The 15,788-nt window shown below is 39.0% G+C and overlaps 1 protein-coding gene across 3 annotated transcripts in view; it reads right to left on the bottom strand.

Annotated features, from left to right (window-relative positions):
* LOC136865924 (uncharacterized) overlaps positions 1 to 15,788 on the bottom strand; it is a 137,751-nt gene that overhangs the window by 12,355 nt on the left and 109,608 nt on the right. For all 3 annotated transcript variants that reach the window (XR_011017956.1, XM_068226946.1, XM_068226945.1), the window contains one exon: positions 4,161 to 4,243. Coding sequence is in view for 1 of the 3 variants with exons in the window: in XM_068226945.1 (XP_068083046.1) it covers positions 4,161 to 4,243 (83 nt within the window). In the remaining 2 variants the exon portion in view is untranslated. The remainder of the gene's footprint in view (positions 1 to 4,160; positions 4,244 to 15,788) is intronic.

Genomic DNA, 15,788 nt, shown 5'->3' with positions numbered 1-15,788 from the left:
GTTACCACCTGTTCTGATGGTTACACTTTTAGTACCCTTCGTATCCAGTGTATTTTCCAACGACATTTCAAAATAGACAGGTGTCAGGTCAGCATTCCCAATTTACGATAGCAAATACGAATTTTGCTGCCTCAAATGAATAATGTGACACTGAAATGCCACTAATTTTTCTTCATACGCCCCAGGGAGATGTTGTGAAATAGACGTACCTCTCCGAATGCCCAATCTCTGTCTCAGATAAAAGTTTCAGATCCATCCGCAGCTTGCAGTAAAACCCTGAGTTTTGAGTCCTTTCGAGATCTCTAGTGGTTCCAATTGACACTTTTCACTAGAAACACCATATCCTAACTAGCGTTATTCTATCACAAATTTGTGGAGTCGTTCTTCAATTTCTGGAAACACTACACTCTGCCCGCGGAACGCTCTGCGATTGCCGTTACTTTTTATAAGTCTTCCTTCTTCTTCCGCCAATCATGAATAAACAATTCATCAATATCATATTTTCTGTCAATGGCACGATTTCCATATATTTCAGCTTCGCATACAACTTTAAGTTTCTTGCGCACAGTATATGACCAAAGATGCCGGTTTGAATCCATCACTTACTATTGAGAAAGCACTTTCACGGGACAGATATGGAACTCGAATTTTAGCAAGGTAGACTTCCTTAACCAATAGTCACGACTATCACAAAGTATGGTATCCCTCGAGATAAGCTATTTGCGCACCCAGCATGCCCGCAAGACTTGTGAAACAAGTGACGATCGAGCATCCGCAGAAGCGGCTTATATTCTTCGATTTACCGTATTTCATTACATTTCGTTTTTACATGCCCCTGTAACCGTATTGAGAAAAAATCAATCTTGTTTTCTACAACACAACCAAAACACAATAAGACCTGAATGGCCATTTGCATGTGGTATATTGAGTACAGTAACAGTATTCAAATCTATTTTAACACTCCATGTAAACCTAGTAAATATTCATGAGAATGAACGGCTTGAAGATTTAGAACCAATATTTTGGGGTAAAAGGTGCGGGTGGTATTCGGGATTATACGGTAAATTGAAATTGGGGTTGGAGTATTGATCAAGACGAATACAACTATTTTCAGTAGTGTTTAGAACGAGGCCTGTGTTAATAATTTCTTCAACAATCCTTCCTTTTCTTTAATTAAACAAGACCCAACCAATAAAATCCAACGTCTGCTTAAAGAAACCTAAAAACACACCTCTTTTCTCTTCACAGATCAAGAAGAAACCAAATTATTTAACATGAACCCAGAACTACCCACTGCCAAAGCCCTTCTCAAAATTCATAAAACCAACATTGTGATCAGCCCTATCATAATTACAGACCTAGATCCTTATGCAACATTTCTAAATTCATCCAAAAAATTTATTTTAAAAATGATCAATTCTTATGTAATAAATATACAAAAACACTTCCAACTTAATCAAAAAATTAAAAAATTTTGACATCCAACCAAATCTCTCTCTCCATTCTTTTGATATTGTTAACATGTACCCCAGTATTCCAAGTTCCAAATGATTACCCATAATTTATAACAACTTACATAAAGTCAGTCAGCTGAGTAAATAAGAAATTAAGGACTTCATGTCCATATTAAAATTAGTAATCAACAATAATTTTTTCACCTTTGATAACACCATTTACCAACATGATGGTCTAGCTATGGGCTCACCAGCCTCAGGCATCCTAGCTGAAATATATTGATTTCTTCGAAAATGCAAAAAAAATAACAATAATTTCTCAAACTTTCGTTATTTTAAATGAAGGATCATTCAGTGCTGATTCCACACTACTTCTTCTTAACAACATTGACCCTAACATAAAATTTACCCTTGAATATGAACATAACAAAACTGTTAATTTTCTTGGCTTAACTATAAACAGACATCCTTCTTCATTAACCTGCAAAATTTTCAGAAAACCAACCTAAACAGCAACCTCTATCTGGCAAGATTCTACACACCCACAAGCACATAAACAAGCTTCCTATAACAGCCTAATATTTCATGCACTTAACAACCCAATGTCTAAAAAAGATTTAAATAATGAACTGAACACCATCTCTACTACTGTAAAATTAAATGGCTTTAATAACTCTTTAATAAATTCTACTATTAATAAATTCACACACCGCCCCAAAACCATATAAACAAAACATAAAACCAAACCCACTGCATTTTCCACCTTTACTTCTCTCAAAATTCTTATAAAATCACCAACATTCTTAACAAACATAACATGAAAATATCTTTCAGAATCAATAAAATAAATTTTGATTTATTACACAAATCGAACTCAATTAATAAATCTAATGTCTTTTTCTAAATATGGAATAAACAGATTCCAATGCAATAACTATAGCTCTTCGTTCATAAGACAGACAGGACGTACCTTTCATCTCAGATACTCTGAACACATCATTTATTCGATTTTCTTACCCGCTTTTTCAAAAATGCTAAATTTACAAACACAAATTCAATATTCCAGGCCTTATATAGTTCCTACCGACATTTTGCACTTCCTATATCCAATCCACCTGATCCACCTCAAACTACTTCACCTCCTCATTTATTTCCCTATTTTTTCCTTTATTTTAATCATTATTTTTCTATTTCAATTTTTCTTTCCGTTTTACCTTCCTTCTTTACTTCCCTCTCCTAATTGAATTATATTTTCTAACATCTATAATGATTTAGACCACTCCAACTTTCAAATTTATACATTACGCTATTCTCAGATCGACCTCAACACTTACATCCAAGATATAACACACTATGTCATTACGCTCCTCAACTGTGCTAATTTTTCACTTTTTAGCACTTTTTCACCTCACAATTGTTTTTTTCCATGTCATATGTTTCAGAAACTTCAAGAAACTAACATACAAATTTCTTTCAATATCGGCACATGTCTTGCTGCTCTTCAAGAACTTGCTCCATACTACATTTACGTATTTGATCTACGATACTTTCGGAACTATCGTCACACAGTGCTGACTGACCCCTAAAATTATACAGTGCCTCATGAACTGCAACTGAAAAATACGTATTTTATTCTAGACTCCTTCATAACATTGAAATTTTCAACAACATAGTGCTCCCTAAATTGTTATAGTGCTTCATAAACAGCAACTGAGAGAATTATTTAAACTTCCTATTTTGTTTACCTGTGCATCATCTTTTACACTTATTTGTGATTGGCTGACATTTCAACACACAGTACTCCCTAAAGTGTTTCAGTGCTTCACAAACAGCAACTGACGGAATTATTATATTATTTACCTGTGCACTGTCTTTTATACTTACTGGTGCTTGGCTGATGATGACCAAGAATACCGGTTGAAACCGGTACCAGTTATAATTAAGTAGGAATGTACATTTCTTATTTTAATAGTATTGAAAGGTTGAACCATCTTATATTTACTTTCAATGTTATAATGAATGCTCATGGCAATTAATCTACACTTCCAAGACTGGGGCCAAATTCTCTCACTTTCAGACAGTCCCTCAGTTATTATCAGGTAGGTTGAAATGATATCATACGAGAGCTCTTGGGTCAAGGTAGAAGTCTCTCACCTGAGCCTCCGGGTGAGAGGCAGGCACACCACCCTTCATCGCAAGGCTGGATGCTTGTAACTTCTGTAGATCCACTAGATGGAAGAGTAAGACATAATCACTCAGCTTTGTAATTATTAATAAAATGTTATTTTTTACGTCCCACGAACTACTAATTGACGATGTTCGGGGGTTCCAAGGTGCCGGAATTTCGTCCCACATGAGCTCTTTTTATATACCAGTAAATCTATCAACACGAGGCTGTCATATTTGAGCACCTTCAAATACCACCCGACTGAGCCATGACCGAACCTGCCATGTTCGGGTCAGAAGATCAGCGCCTTAACCATCTGAGTCACTCAGCCTGGCACTTTGTAATTATTTAGTCAGAACATTTAATTGCTGTCATTGCACAGCATGAAGCATGTACCCTTCAACAACCCAGGGTTGAAACCGCAATATTGGGATCTTGAGACAGACACTCTACTACTGGTAACCAAAGTGAACAGAAGAGAAAAGGAACAAAGTCCATAAGGTGTAGGGTCAGGGGTGAACATCATAGACTATACTTACTTGTTCTCTTCTTTGAAACATGGGACAAGTTGCTCAACTGTTTGTTCTTCTATGATTGTTTCATCCTTTATGTCTGCTGAAGCCTATAAGTAAGATACATGGAAATTAAATTATGAAAGTAAAGAGGTTTCAACAATAAAATTATACAGGATGGTTAAAAAATGTTCCATATTCCAACAGGAGGTGGCATTGGTGAACCTTTGAATACCTGTTCTTATGATTATACACTGCTGTTTGTAGAAAGTGAAACACCAAGACCGATCACAATGCAGTTTATTCCACATATTAGGGACATGACCGTGGAAATTCAGTATGGAGTAGCGCCACCACGGGCTTCAATCAGAGCCGCTAGACGTCATGGCATGGAATCAAAGAGCGCCTGAATATGCTGCTGGAGAATACTCTGCCATGCGGTTTGTAGGCATGTCCATGAATCATCAGCAGTAGCTGCAGGAGGACTTGAACGAACAAGGTGCTGGCCGACCATATCCCAGACATGTCCAATTGGTGACATCCGGCAAATGGGCAAGCCAGGCAAGCAGTAGTATTTGTTGTTCTTTGATGAAGGCTTGCACATTCCTTGCCACGTGCAGCCGGGCATTGTTCTGCTGGAATATGGCGTTTGGAACGGCCTGCAGGAGGAGCAGTGCCTCGGACTGTAAAACCTCCCTGATGTAGCGGTAGCTGTTCAGATTGCCCTCAAGACGTAGGAGGCGAGATAGCATGTTATAGGCAATTGTGTCCCAAACGATCACACTTGGCGTTTGTCCGCTATGCCGCTCAACAATACAGTCTGCCCGATGACGTTCACCACGGCGGCGTATAACGCGTATGCGGCCATCACTATAGGACAAGTTGAAGTGGGACTCATCCAAAAACATTACATTTTTCCCCTCAGCATGCAAGTGTCAGGGTTCACATGCCCATTGCAGTCTACGGCGTTGGTGGTTGCTGGTCAATGGAAGCGGCGCAATGGCATGCGTACCACTAGTGCGGCCCTCAGAAGACGCGTTGAACCGTCGATGCAAACATCCCCACACCTGTTGCAGTGCTTGATTGTTCAGCCAAAGCTGTTCGGTCCGTTACGGCCAAGCGGACAAGATGGCGGTCATGTTGAGCTGTGATCACATTGTGTCGTCCAGTACCCTGCCGACGCTGTGTACGGCCCTCTTCTCTCCACTGGTTCCACATACACCTCACTGTTGAATCAGCATACTCTGTACGAGCCACAATGTCACGGAACGACAGACCCATCTTCCGGATCCCTATCATTCTGCCCTGTTCGAACGCACTCGCATGCTGATATTACCTGCTGTGATGTCGACAGGGCATAGTGGCACTGAGGTACAAGTTTCCACTTCATATGACGGCTCCGCACTGACTGAGCGTTGCGTAACACTGCCCTCGGCGGACACACACAGAAGGGCACTGCTGGGCCTACGTGCACGCCATCTTTCTGCAATTTAAATCACTTATTATGGATCCACTGTTCTACATATCCTCTGATTTTGGCATGTTTTAGACCATTGCTTCTGAGTGTTTCACTATCTACAAACAGCAGTGTATGTCCAGAAAACATTACCTGTTGAGTTAAGGGTCATTATACTTGTGATGAGTATGTGAAGTATTCAGTGTTGTAGACTGTCTTCCTGTTCAAGTACACTGTTCATTTCTGATTGGTTGTTTGTAGTGCACTAATAGTGGTGCTGCTACCAGTCATAGCAGTACATAAATCAGTTGAGGTTGTGCTGCCAGTGAAGAACTTGTAATTCCATGCAGTGTGAACAACATAAACAGTGAACAGTATTTCATGAGGGAAACTGTAGTCATGGTATTTATTTATTTTATGCCTTAATATGTGGCATAAAATGGGTTAGCCACAGGCCCATGTCATGTACGCCAAGCATTATCCAAATACCACATTCCATCTGCGGTATGTTTAGGATGCACAAAAGAGTATTCGTAACCACGACAATGGAACCGGTAGGCCTCACCCCCTGAAGTGTGTATATGAATGTAACAGACAGATGGTGCATAATCAACAGGATATTTACTTACAGGAATGTTTCTTCTACCGTTACTACATCTTGTGGGAATATGGAACACTGTTTAAACACCCTGTATACATAAACGAGACAGCTGACAAGATATATATATTCATACCTGCACAATAAAAATCATTCTGGCTAAGTCAGGGACTTCTACATGGAAATGAAGGCATGCTTGAGAGCAATTAAGGAACTCTCTGACAGAGCCCCTGGTCTAGAAAATCAAGAATAATCGCGTAGAGGGTTTGCCATGCTGACCACTAGTCACCTAATAATCTGCAGGCATTTGGGGTGGGTAGCAGTCTTTTAGCAGGCCAGGGTAGGCGATGAAGGCTATAAAGGAGCAGGATTTAGCATGATGTTTTTGTGTTCAAAAATTCAGTCCAAGATAGAAACCATCTTAACTCCACCTTCATAACAGCAAAACTTCAACCAACAATCTACAGTAACTTTACAGCACACCCCATGTTTGAAACTGGAGATTCACCTGACACAGTCATAAAGAGATCCGAAAAAATGTATGAGGAGCAAAGCAAGCTGGATGAGAGAGAATTGTACAGCAATTAATTCAACAGAAAATACGATGCATTCAATACACCTGAAACGATTAAGACAGACACTGGTAGGCAAAACGCACTTTGGTTTATGATACATTTCAGTGGTCTTGGCAGACCGGTATGTAGCAGTGCTTCTTACAGGATCTGGTTCTATTGGGAATGGTATTACTAGCATTGCTCACAGCTTAGTCACTTTCATACAGTCAGAATCAAGAATGAGACTGCAAGTGACAAACTTCTTCTAGACGACATCAGACGACAAAGCACACTGCATCACAACGGTGATGGATTTTGACAGGCCGACTCACACAGAATATGGAAAGAAAGTCCTTGAGGACAATGCCTCTTAACCACTCGTATGTCGGGTATTCAGCACGAAGGCTGGTTTAATCCTCCACAGCTACGCCAATAGCTGTCATAGACAGCCTAGGCATCACTGAAGAGGCATACTAGGGAAATGAGGAGTGAGGTGGTTTCCCGCTGCTTTCCTAAGTGAGCCACAAGTTGCTATTACATATCATTCGGCCAAGGTCACTGAAATGTGGGTATCAACCAACCCTATGAGCGATATATTCATACCATTTATAACAGTGAGTGGCTGTGTAAGGAAGGGTACTACTAGCATTGCTCATACCTCGGTCACTTTCTTATTGTCAAAACCAAGGACGAGACTGAAACAGGACAATGAAAGTAACAAATTTATTCCAGCCGATACCAGAAGGCATGGTGCATCGTAAACACTACGTCGCATCAGCAAAGGTGAATGAACCACCTATAAGGTTCAAATCACATCAAACAATTATTCAAAGTATTCTGAACCAATACCAAGTATAATCTTTAAGATTTTTAATTAATAATTCCACCTTTATGTTACCTGTAGTTGTTTATTCTTCAACACAACATAAATATGTAAATTGAGGACTTGTTTTGTCCACATTACGGACATCATCAGCTGATAGTCAAAAGACAAGGTCATATACAACATAATAAAAATACGATTCGGTTGGCAAGTACGTCAAGTGAAATGCATAATTTTTTCAAGAGAATGTCAAGTGAAATTGTTTGAAACAGTAAAACAGTGATGATGCGCACCACTTTTTCGGCCAGAGTGTTTGGTTTGAGTACTGCCAGCACACACAAAAAGTTTAGTTGGATGGACTCTCGATGTGCTTAACTCAAATATCGCTATAATTGTTTGTAATTAGTCTTGTTACAAGGTGATTTGTAGGAGGAACTTTTGCGTGAAAAGTGCACAGAATGGAAAGAAGCATTTGTAAGCTACGAAAATGTTAAAGATGACAAACATGAAATTCTAGGTGTAAGGCTCATCTCCAAGCATAATAGGCAACTTGATGTCTTTGGAATGTACAGACCAGGAAAGGGTGTTTTGAAAGGGCGAACAAAATAATTTTAAAATCTTCATGTAATTTGTTGGAGGTCAAATTGCCTAAGTTTGATGCCTCATTATCTGAAGTGGGATGGTAAAATTGTTCCTTCCTTCATATTTGTGATCTATTGGAGAATTGTGCTGTATCCCAGTATCTAAATAGAAGAAAGAAAACTTAGTCTGTTAGAGAATGTCTATGAAGTATGTTATAAAGATATTGTGTGTGTTACTTTCATGCTGTCTCCAGTTTGTCACTTGTGTATTTGTCAAGAGCGTGCTGTGCGGGCTGGCAGAGGAAAAAGGGGTGGAGCAAGGGAGAGGAGGGATCCGTGCTGTTGAGTCTTGTGTTCTTGTTTCTGTTTATTAATTCTCTTTAAGTTAATGTTCTGTTTTATTACAGAAGTCAAAGTATGTTAAAAACATCAACACATGTGATATTTTATTAATGTACTTTTAGAAAACATAGACTTCTTATTGATGCATGTTTTATAAAAAATAAAAAATAAGACATTTTAAATTTAAAATAAGAGCATTTAACATTGTAATAGAGAAATCAAAGGAGTGCGTGTTAATGAACATCAAGATAAGTGTCATCTCATAATGAACTGTTGAATAATTTTAGACTGGTTTGATCCTCCACAGCTACGCCAATAGCTGTCATATATAGCCTAGGCATCACTGAAGAGGCATACTAGGGAAATGAGGAGTGAGGTGGTTTCAACCAAGTACATTTTAACAATACAATTTATCAAGGTAACTTAGAATTAGTCATCTAAAATTAGAATAAGTAATGTTTTAACACTGAATGTTATTTTTTTAAATCAAGGTTCTTCAGCAGCTCAAGATGGCCCATACATAGGTCCGAAACCGGTACTGTACTCTGAAATGTTTTAAGTAACTTATAATACTGACCAGGTGGAAAGTCCAATCCTTATACTTGTGATCGAGCTGGACCCGCACATGTTCTATTGGCAACAGATCTGGGAACCATGTTGGCCACGGGAGTGACTCAACATCACGCAGACAGTTCATAGACACACGTGCATTGTCCTGTTGAAAAATGGCATCACAATACTGTGGCATGAGAGGTAATACCTGAGGATGCAAGATATCCGTGACATAACCTTGTGCAGTCATGACCTGAAGTCATACCCTATGTCTCCCACCACCATGACGTCAGAAGTAACACAGATGTGCCTCTCTAAAACATTGGAAGAAAGTGACCTCTCCCGAAGTCACGACATTCTTGCAGATGATGGCCATCTGGGGTAGTGCAGAACCACAATTCATCGCTAAACACAATCAATGCGATAGCATTCATCAACGGTATATGCAACCCAATCATGACATCACTCCAAATGAAGCTGCTTGTGATCTGTTAATGGCAGCCTATGCAAGAGACGGTAATTCCCTAGTCTGGCTGCTGTTAGTATCTGACCAATGGTGCGGGATGCAAAAGAGTGTTGCAGGCAGTCCATTACTTGTTCTGGGAAGGCAGGAGCAGATATGAAGGTGTTACGATGTTCTTGTGGATGTCAGATGTCGTTGAAAGGAACCTTGACGACGAGTATACCTGCCCTCACATTCCCATGCAGTCAGACATTGGGCCACTATCACATCCGAATGCCCCACAAATCTGTAAGGTGCTTATAACACTGCCTCACAAGAGTATGCAGCAACTCCTTGTCTTTCACAGTGATGACTCACCTTCTGACTTATGGGACCCTATCCCACAACACTAAACACAAAGGTATTATTAAATTATTGTTGGAACATATTAATTTTGAAGTGTGTTGAACATGAATTTCAGAAAGTTGGTAACATTGACAGTTTCAATGTGCTATTTCAGCAGCTGATAATATTGCATGTTCTGTCATGAGCAGAGTTTGTGGTTTTTAGCATTTGCGATAAATGCGAAATATGTTAAAACTTTGTCAGTGAGAATTATTATGACGCCGTAAATCTTTCAACTGACAAAGAGCGATACAAAGAACAACCAATCACACAGCTCAAAGCGTTACCTACGCGATTCATAGTTTGTGTTCCAAAGGTTGCCAATACGAATCTCGAAGATAACCGAGGTCTACCGATTCAGCACTAGGGAACCTAGGTATCACTTTCAAGCACATGCGTTCACTCACTTTGTGTTGACTCTTGATCATACTTGGTTATTCTTGACATAGGTGCTGAGTAGTAGTTCCGTTTTAAAGTACGGTAGCAATTTATTGTCTGTTAGCCATGGGTACAAAGGAAGTGACGATCAAACAGCGTGCCAAGAGTTACAAATCAGAACATTTTTATATAAGCGATACAGATATACTGATGTGCCAACTTTGCAATCAAAGACTTGAATGGAAGAAGTAAGATGTTTTGGATAAACACTGCAAGAGCAAAAACCATGTGCTACTAAAGGAGCGATTTTATCTCAACCAGCATGTGAACAGCGTGGCGACAAGCGCCAAGCCACAATAGTAGAAATGGATAGAAAGGCAAAACGAGCAAAAACCGAGAAACAAACGTTCAGTGAGGATACTGTGAAGATGTGCCTGCAGACTAATATCCCCATTCACAAGCTGGACCATCCTGCTTTCCGAGACTACCATGAAAAGTGTCGATTTCAGACATATTTTTGGGCATTATTTATATTTGTGTTAATACATTTACACAATCTTGAGTGGTATAGCCTACCTGACTGTGCAATATTAATAAACGAGCCTATATTCCTCATCTCCCCCCCCCCCCAAAGAGAACAACGTGAATGGTTGTTTTGAAGTAATACTATTGCTATACGGCCTTGTTGAATTTTAGGTTAGGTAAACTTTGTACCAAAAACCACGTGGATGCACGTTTTCGAATATGACGATATGACGTGGAATTTTAGGTTAGGTTATTCAAATTTTCAACCAGAAAAAAGGTGGATGGACATTATTTTAAAATGTTAAAATTTAATAGACCACCTAGGATGTAAAATAATAGCTTGTTTTCATGTTCACAAATGGAAGTTTATAGCGAAAAGCTTTAAAACTAATTCAGTGATTTGCTAGGCCAGCACTACACCAAATCTTTAAGTATTTGTCCTTACCTCTAAACTTTATTATTATTAGCATGTTTAACGAAATGTTACTGGCCCCATAGGTAAGTCCCAGGATCAGGAGATCTGTCTCAAGTCAGTACCCTTAGCAGAGATTATGTTCCACGTTGCGGAGATTCAGCAAAGGCAGAGGTGAATGCTGCATTGGACGGGAAGCCCATTGTAGTAATCGCGGACGAGACTTCGGACAGCCGTGGCAGATGTGTCTTTGCTGTTCTATTCAGGACGATCACGCCAACTGCAGAACAACTTTATTTGGGAAGCTGTTCATTTTTGGATGCCGCCAACGGGACATCATGCAGCCGAGCCATCAATGATGCTCTCAAAGACTATGAAAGCGTGCTGGGTTTAGTGTCAGGCTCTGCCAGATACATGGGTACATGTTTCCAGGCATTACAGACAATTATTAGGGACCATCTTCTTCACTTCCAGTGCTTTGCACATAGGTTGCATCTTGTGGGGGATATTATTCTCAAGGAACTGTCACAGTTGAACAATTTAGTTTCAAAACTTAAGATGGCTTTTCTCCACTGTAGGAAGTTAAAGAACTCCTACCTAAATTTTTTGCAAGATCATTTCTCTGATTTGAATGCACTGTTGTTCCCAGCTCCTGTCATCACCTGATAGAACTCTTGGTTTTGCTTAGTCCAGTATCTTGACAAATACTTCACACCCGTGGTAGAGTTCTTTAGCTCTCTTGAATGAGAATTCCCTAAATAGCAGAGGCTATTCTGTGTTGGCTATGTTTACAAATCAGGATATGCTTCCGTTGCTGAAAGTTCAAATAAAGTTTGTTTCACAGATTTCAGTAAAAATTAATGCAGCACTCACAGTACTGGAGGGATCATCTTACCACAATTTGTGAAGAATTGAACAGGTGTGCTGACGGATGGTTTCCGTTGGAAACAAGAAACCTGCTGGAGAGTTTCAGAAACAGTATGAAGAAAGAGGAAATTAACATGCAGTTTAAGCAGTGTATGCTTAAATGCATAACTAAGCTCTTGAAGCACATGGACGTCAGTGATACTAACGTGTGCAAATTATTTAACCTGCAGTTGCAGGACAAGACAGTGCTCTAGAACCCAAATCACTTGTGTTTTGAAGCATAAGTTGCCACTTTTTAAGAGTGTCACTGTTGATCAGTTTCTCGAGGGCTGCGAGGCATATCACCAACAGATGCTGCAGAACATTAGAATGGACAAAAGCACTAGCACTCTTCAAATGTTCATGGCCCTTAAGTTAAAGTTTCCTTCCTTTGCCTTGGCAGCACTGCAGTGCATTTGGGCCCCTGCGAAAAGTGTAGATGTAGAGCGGTTTTTAGCAAGTACAACATGATTATAACTGATAGGCAGACTCGAATAAAGGACACCATTCAAACAATTGGCATGTTGTACTTCGACCATCACTTGCTGTACTGTGTGTTCGTCTTACTTTCCATAGCGTATTCAGAACTGCATGACGAGCAATTTGTATGATTTTACTCCCAATTGTTGTGTGCAATTTCGCAAATTATGCCCATTTAAAAAAATTGCAATAAAACGCTAAATTTCAGAAGTACAGATGCTACAAAATGCTAAATTTGAAAATCAGAACGATAAATGTCTGATTTTTAAATGCTATAAACCACGAACTCTAGTCATGAGGTGATGTGCCAATTGTACTGTTTTTTAAGGACAATCACAATGTGGTGAGAGAGCTTTGTTTCTTCTTCTTCTTCTTTTATGACCACATAGGATCACTTTAGTCAGTCCGTCGTTCAGGTCTCTTTGAAGGGATTGTTCGGGCTTTGCGGTCCTCCCAGTACTTCTTCAGACGCTCCGATCTTCGTGCCCTTTCCTCAGTTGAAAATGTGCGTGTTGTTGGTTTGTTTTGTGTAAGGGTAAAGCGGAGGTTTGTATTCTTGAGTTTTGTATTCAATTTTATCTTATTTTTGGTGTCTTCTGTTGTAAGGCCTATTTCCTTCAGATCCTCTCTTACTTCTCTGATCCATTTACATCCTGTTGTGGTATTTTTTGAGACGAGATTGTGTTGTACTAGTTGTTTCAGAAGTCTTGAGTCCTGCATCCTCATGATATGTCCAAAGAATCCCAGTCTCCTCTTACGCATAGTATCTGTAATGGGTTCTAGCTCTTTGTACACGACTTTGTTAGGTATTAACCGCCACTGTCCATCTTTCTGATATTTTTTGTTGATACAGGTTCTTCCAATCCTCCTTTCAATTTTCTGAAGTCTGTCAGTCTTTGATTGTTTATTCAGGTAAAAGAGTGTTTCTGCTGCATATGTAGCTTCCGGTTTTATAACTGTGTTGTAGTGTTTTATTTTTGAATTTATTGATAGACATTTCTTTTTGTAGATATCCCATGTTAATTTTTGTGCTTTAGCTAATCTATTTGTTCTTACTTGGATTGAGATTTTTTCATTTAAGTTATGTGTTATTACTTCTCCAAGATATTTAAACTGAGTTACTATTTTGATTTTATTACCATTTATGGTGACTTCTTTTAGCTGTGTTGGTTTTTGGGGCATAATTTCTGTTTTTTCAAATGATATTTTGAGGCCAATTTTATTTGCAATGTTTTGAAGTTCTGATATCTGGGTTTTTGCTTCTTTTATGTCCACTGCTAGTAATGCTAAATCGTCAGCAAAACCCAGGCAATTTGTTTTGATTTTTCGGCCAATCTTTATTTTGGGGGGACATTTTCTAAACCATTCCCTCATTACCATTTCTAGAGCACAGTTAAATAATAGTGGTGAGAGGCCATCTCCCTGCCGTAGTCCAGTTTTAATTTCAAATGTCTCTGATGTTTCACCCCTAAACTTCACTTTTGACTTGGTATTGGTGAGAGTCAATTTTATCATGTTTATTAATTTGGGGTGTAGTCCAAGGTGTCTTAAAATTTTAAACAGAGATTCTCTATGGATGCAATCATAAGCTTTCTTGAAATCTACAAATGTTATCACCATATCTCTGTTTCTTCTCCTGTTATAGTCCTTTATCAACTTAAGACTCATGATCTGATCAGGACAGCTCCTCCAGGGTCTGAAACCTCCTTGATATTCTCCTAGTTCTTTCTCAAGTTGTAAACTTATCCTATTAAGGATGATTATTGAAAATATTTTGTATGTTATGTCTAGGAGAGAGATTCCCCTGTAGTTATTAGGGTCGGTTTTGTCCCCTTTTTTGTGCAGAGGATGAATGAGGGCTGTTGTCCAGTGTTCTGGTAGTTCTTCTTTAATCCAGATAGAGACAAGTTGTTGATGGAGGGCAACTTTTGCTGAGGTTCCTGCATATTTCCAGATTTCCGCAAAGGTCTGATCTTCTCCTGGCGCTTTGTAGTTTTTTAATTTATTCAGAGCTTGGTAGACTTCCTTTATTGTGGGGGGATTGATGTTTTCTGGTGATGTTTTTATCGGGGTGTTGGTGTCCAAATGAAGGAGTTCTGTAGGTTCCTCACAATTTAAAAGCTTGTTGAAATGTTTAGCCAGAATTTCTGCATTGTCTTTATTGTTATGGGCCAGCTTACCATCTTCATCCTTCATCAGTAGGGTCGGGGGTTCATATTTTTGGAGCTGCTTTCTGAAGGTTTTGTAGTAGTCCCTTGATTTAGTTTTACTGAACTGTTCTTCAATTAACTGCAGGGTGTCCTTATGATGTTGTCTTTTTATTCTTCTTAAGACTTGGGTAGTTTCTTTTCTCTGTTTTACTAGCTTTTGATAGGATATTTCTGTCTTTTGGGACTGATGTAATAGCCATGCCTGATGTCTTTTCTCCACTGTTTCATCACATTCACTGTTCCACCATTGGTGTTTTTTACGTGGTTTAATTGGAGCTAGGTCTTCTGCAATTTGTTTAAGGTTGTGTACTAAGTCTTCAAGTTTGTCTGTGATTTTTATTTTTTCAGTTGCTTTCTGGTAATTTTTGTTGTTGATTAGCTGGGTAGGATCTATTTTTCTTTTAGTTTTAAGGGCTTGCTTTTGTTGTCTCCTCTGGGGAGTGAGTTTAATTTTAATTTTAACTACGTAGTGATCTGAACCTGTGTCTATTCCTCGGAGGACTTTGACGTTATAGATCTCTTTGTGGTGGTATTTGTCCATGCAGACGTGGTCCAGTTGCCATTCTCCTTTAGTGTAGTCAGAGCTTTGTTTATTCCATGGAAATAGAATTGGAAATTTCCATGATTTGTTAAATACTTTCAATATTATTGTACAGTAACTCTATGGTTTTTCCACCTTTGATATCCTAAACTGCATCTTAATATCAGCCGCATTCCAGTGTTGACTGAGAAAATTAACAACCAAAGAAAGGAGGTATACTTAGCATTCCTAGATCATCTGCAACATTTTATTATGTGCCCAAGGAAGAAATATGGGAAACCCTTCAGAACCTTCACGTTCCAGATAAGATTGTTAGAGTAATTCAGGGCATCTGTAAGGATATTTTTGGAATGGCCAGGATTATTGGACAGAAGAGAAAGACATTAAAGATAGATGGCAGGAAACAAGGAGATAGCCTACTTCCTTCATTATTCATAATGGACCAAATTA

The sequence above is a fragment of the Anabrus simplex genome, chromosome 3 (assembly GCF_040414725.1).
Source record: "Anabrus simplex isolate iqAnaSimp1 chromosome 3, ASM4041472v1, whole genome shotgun sequence".
Taxonomy (NCBI): domain Eukaryota; kingdom Metazoa; phylum Arthropoda; class Insecta; order Orthoptera; family Tettigoniidae; genus Anabrus; species Anabrus simplex.
Note: the sequence above shows the minus strand (reverse complement) of the source record. Positions and strands in the feature narration are given on the sequence as shown.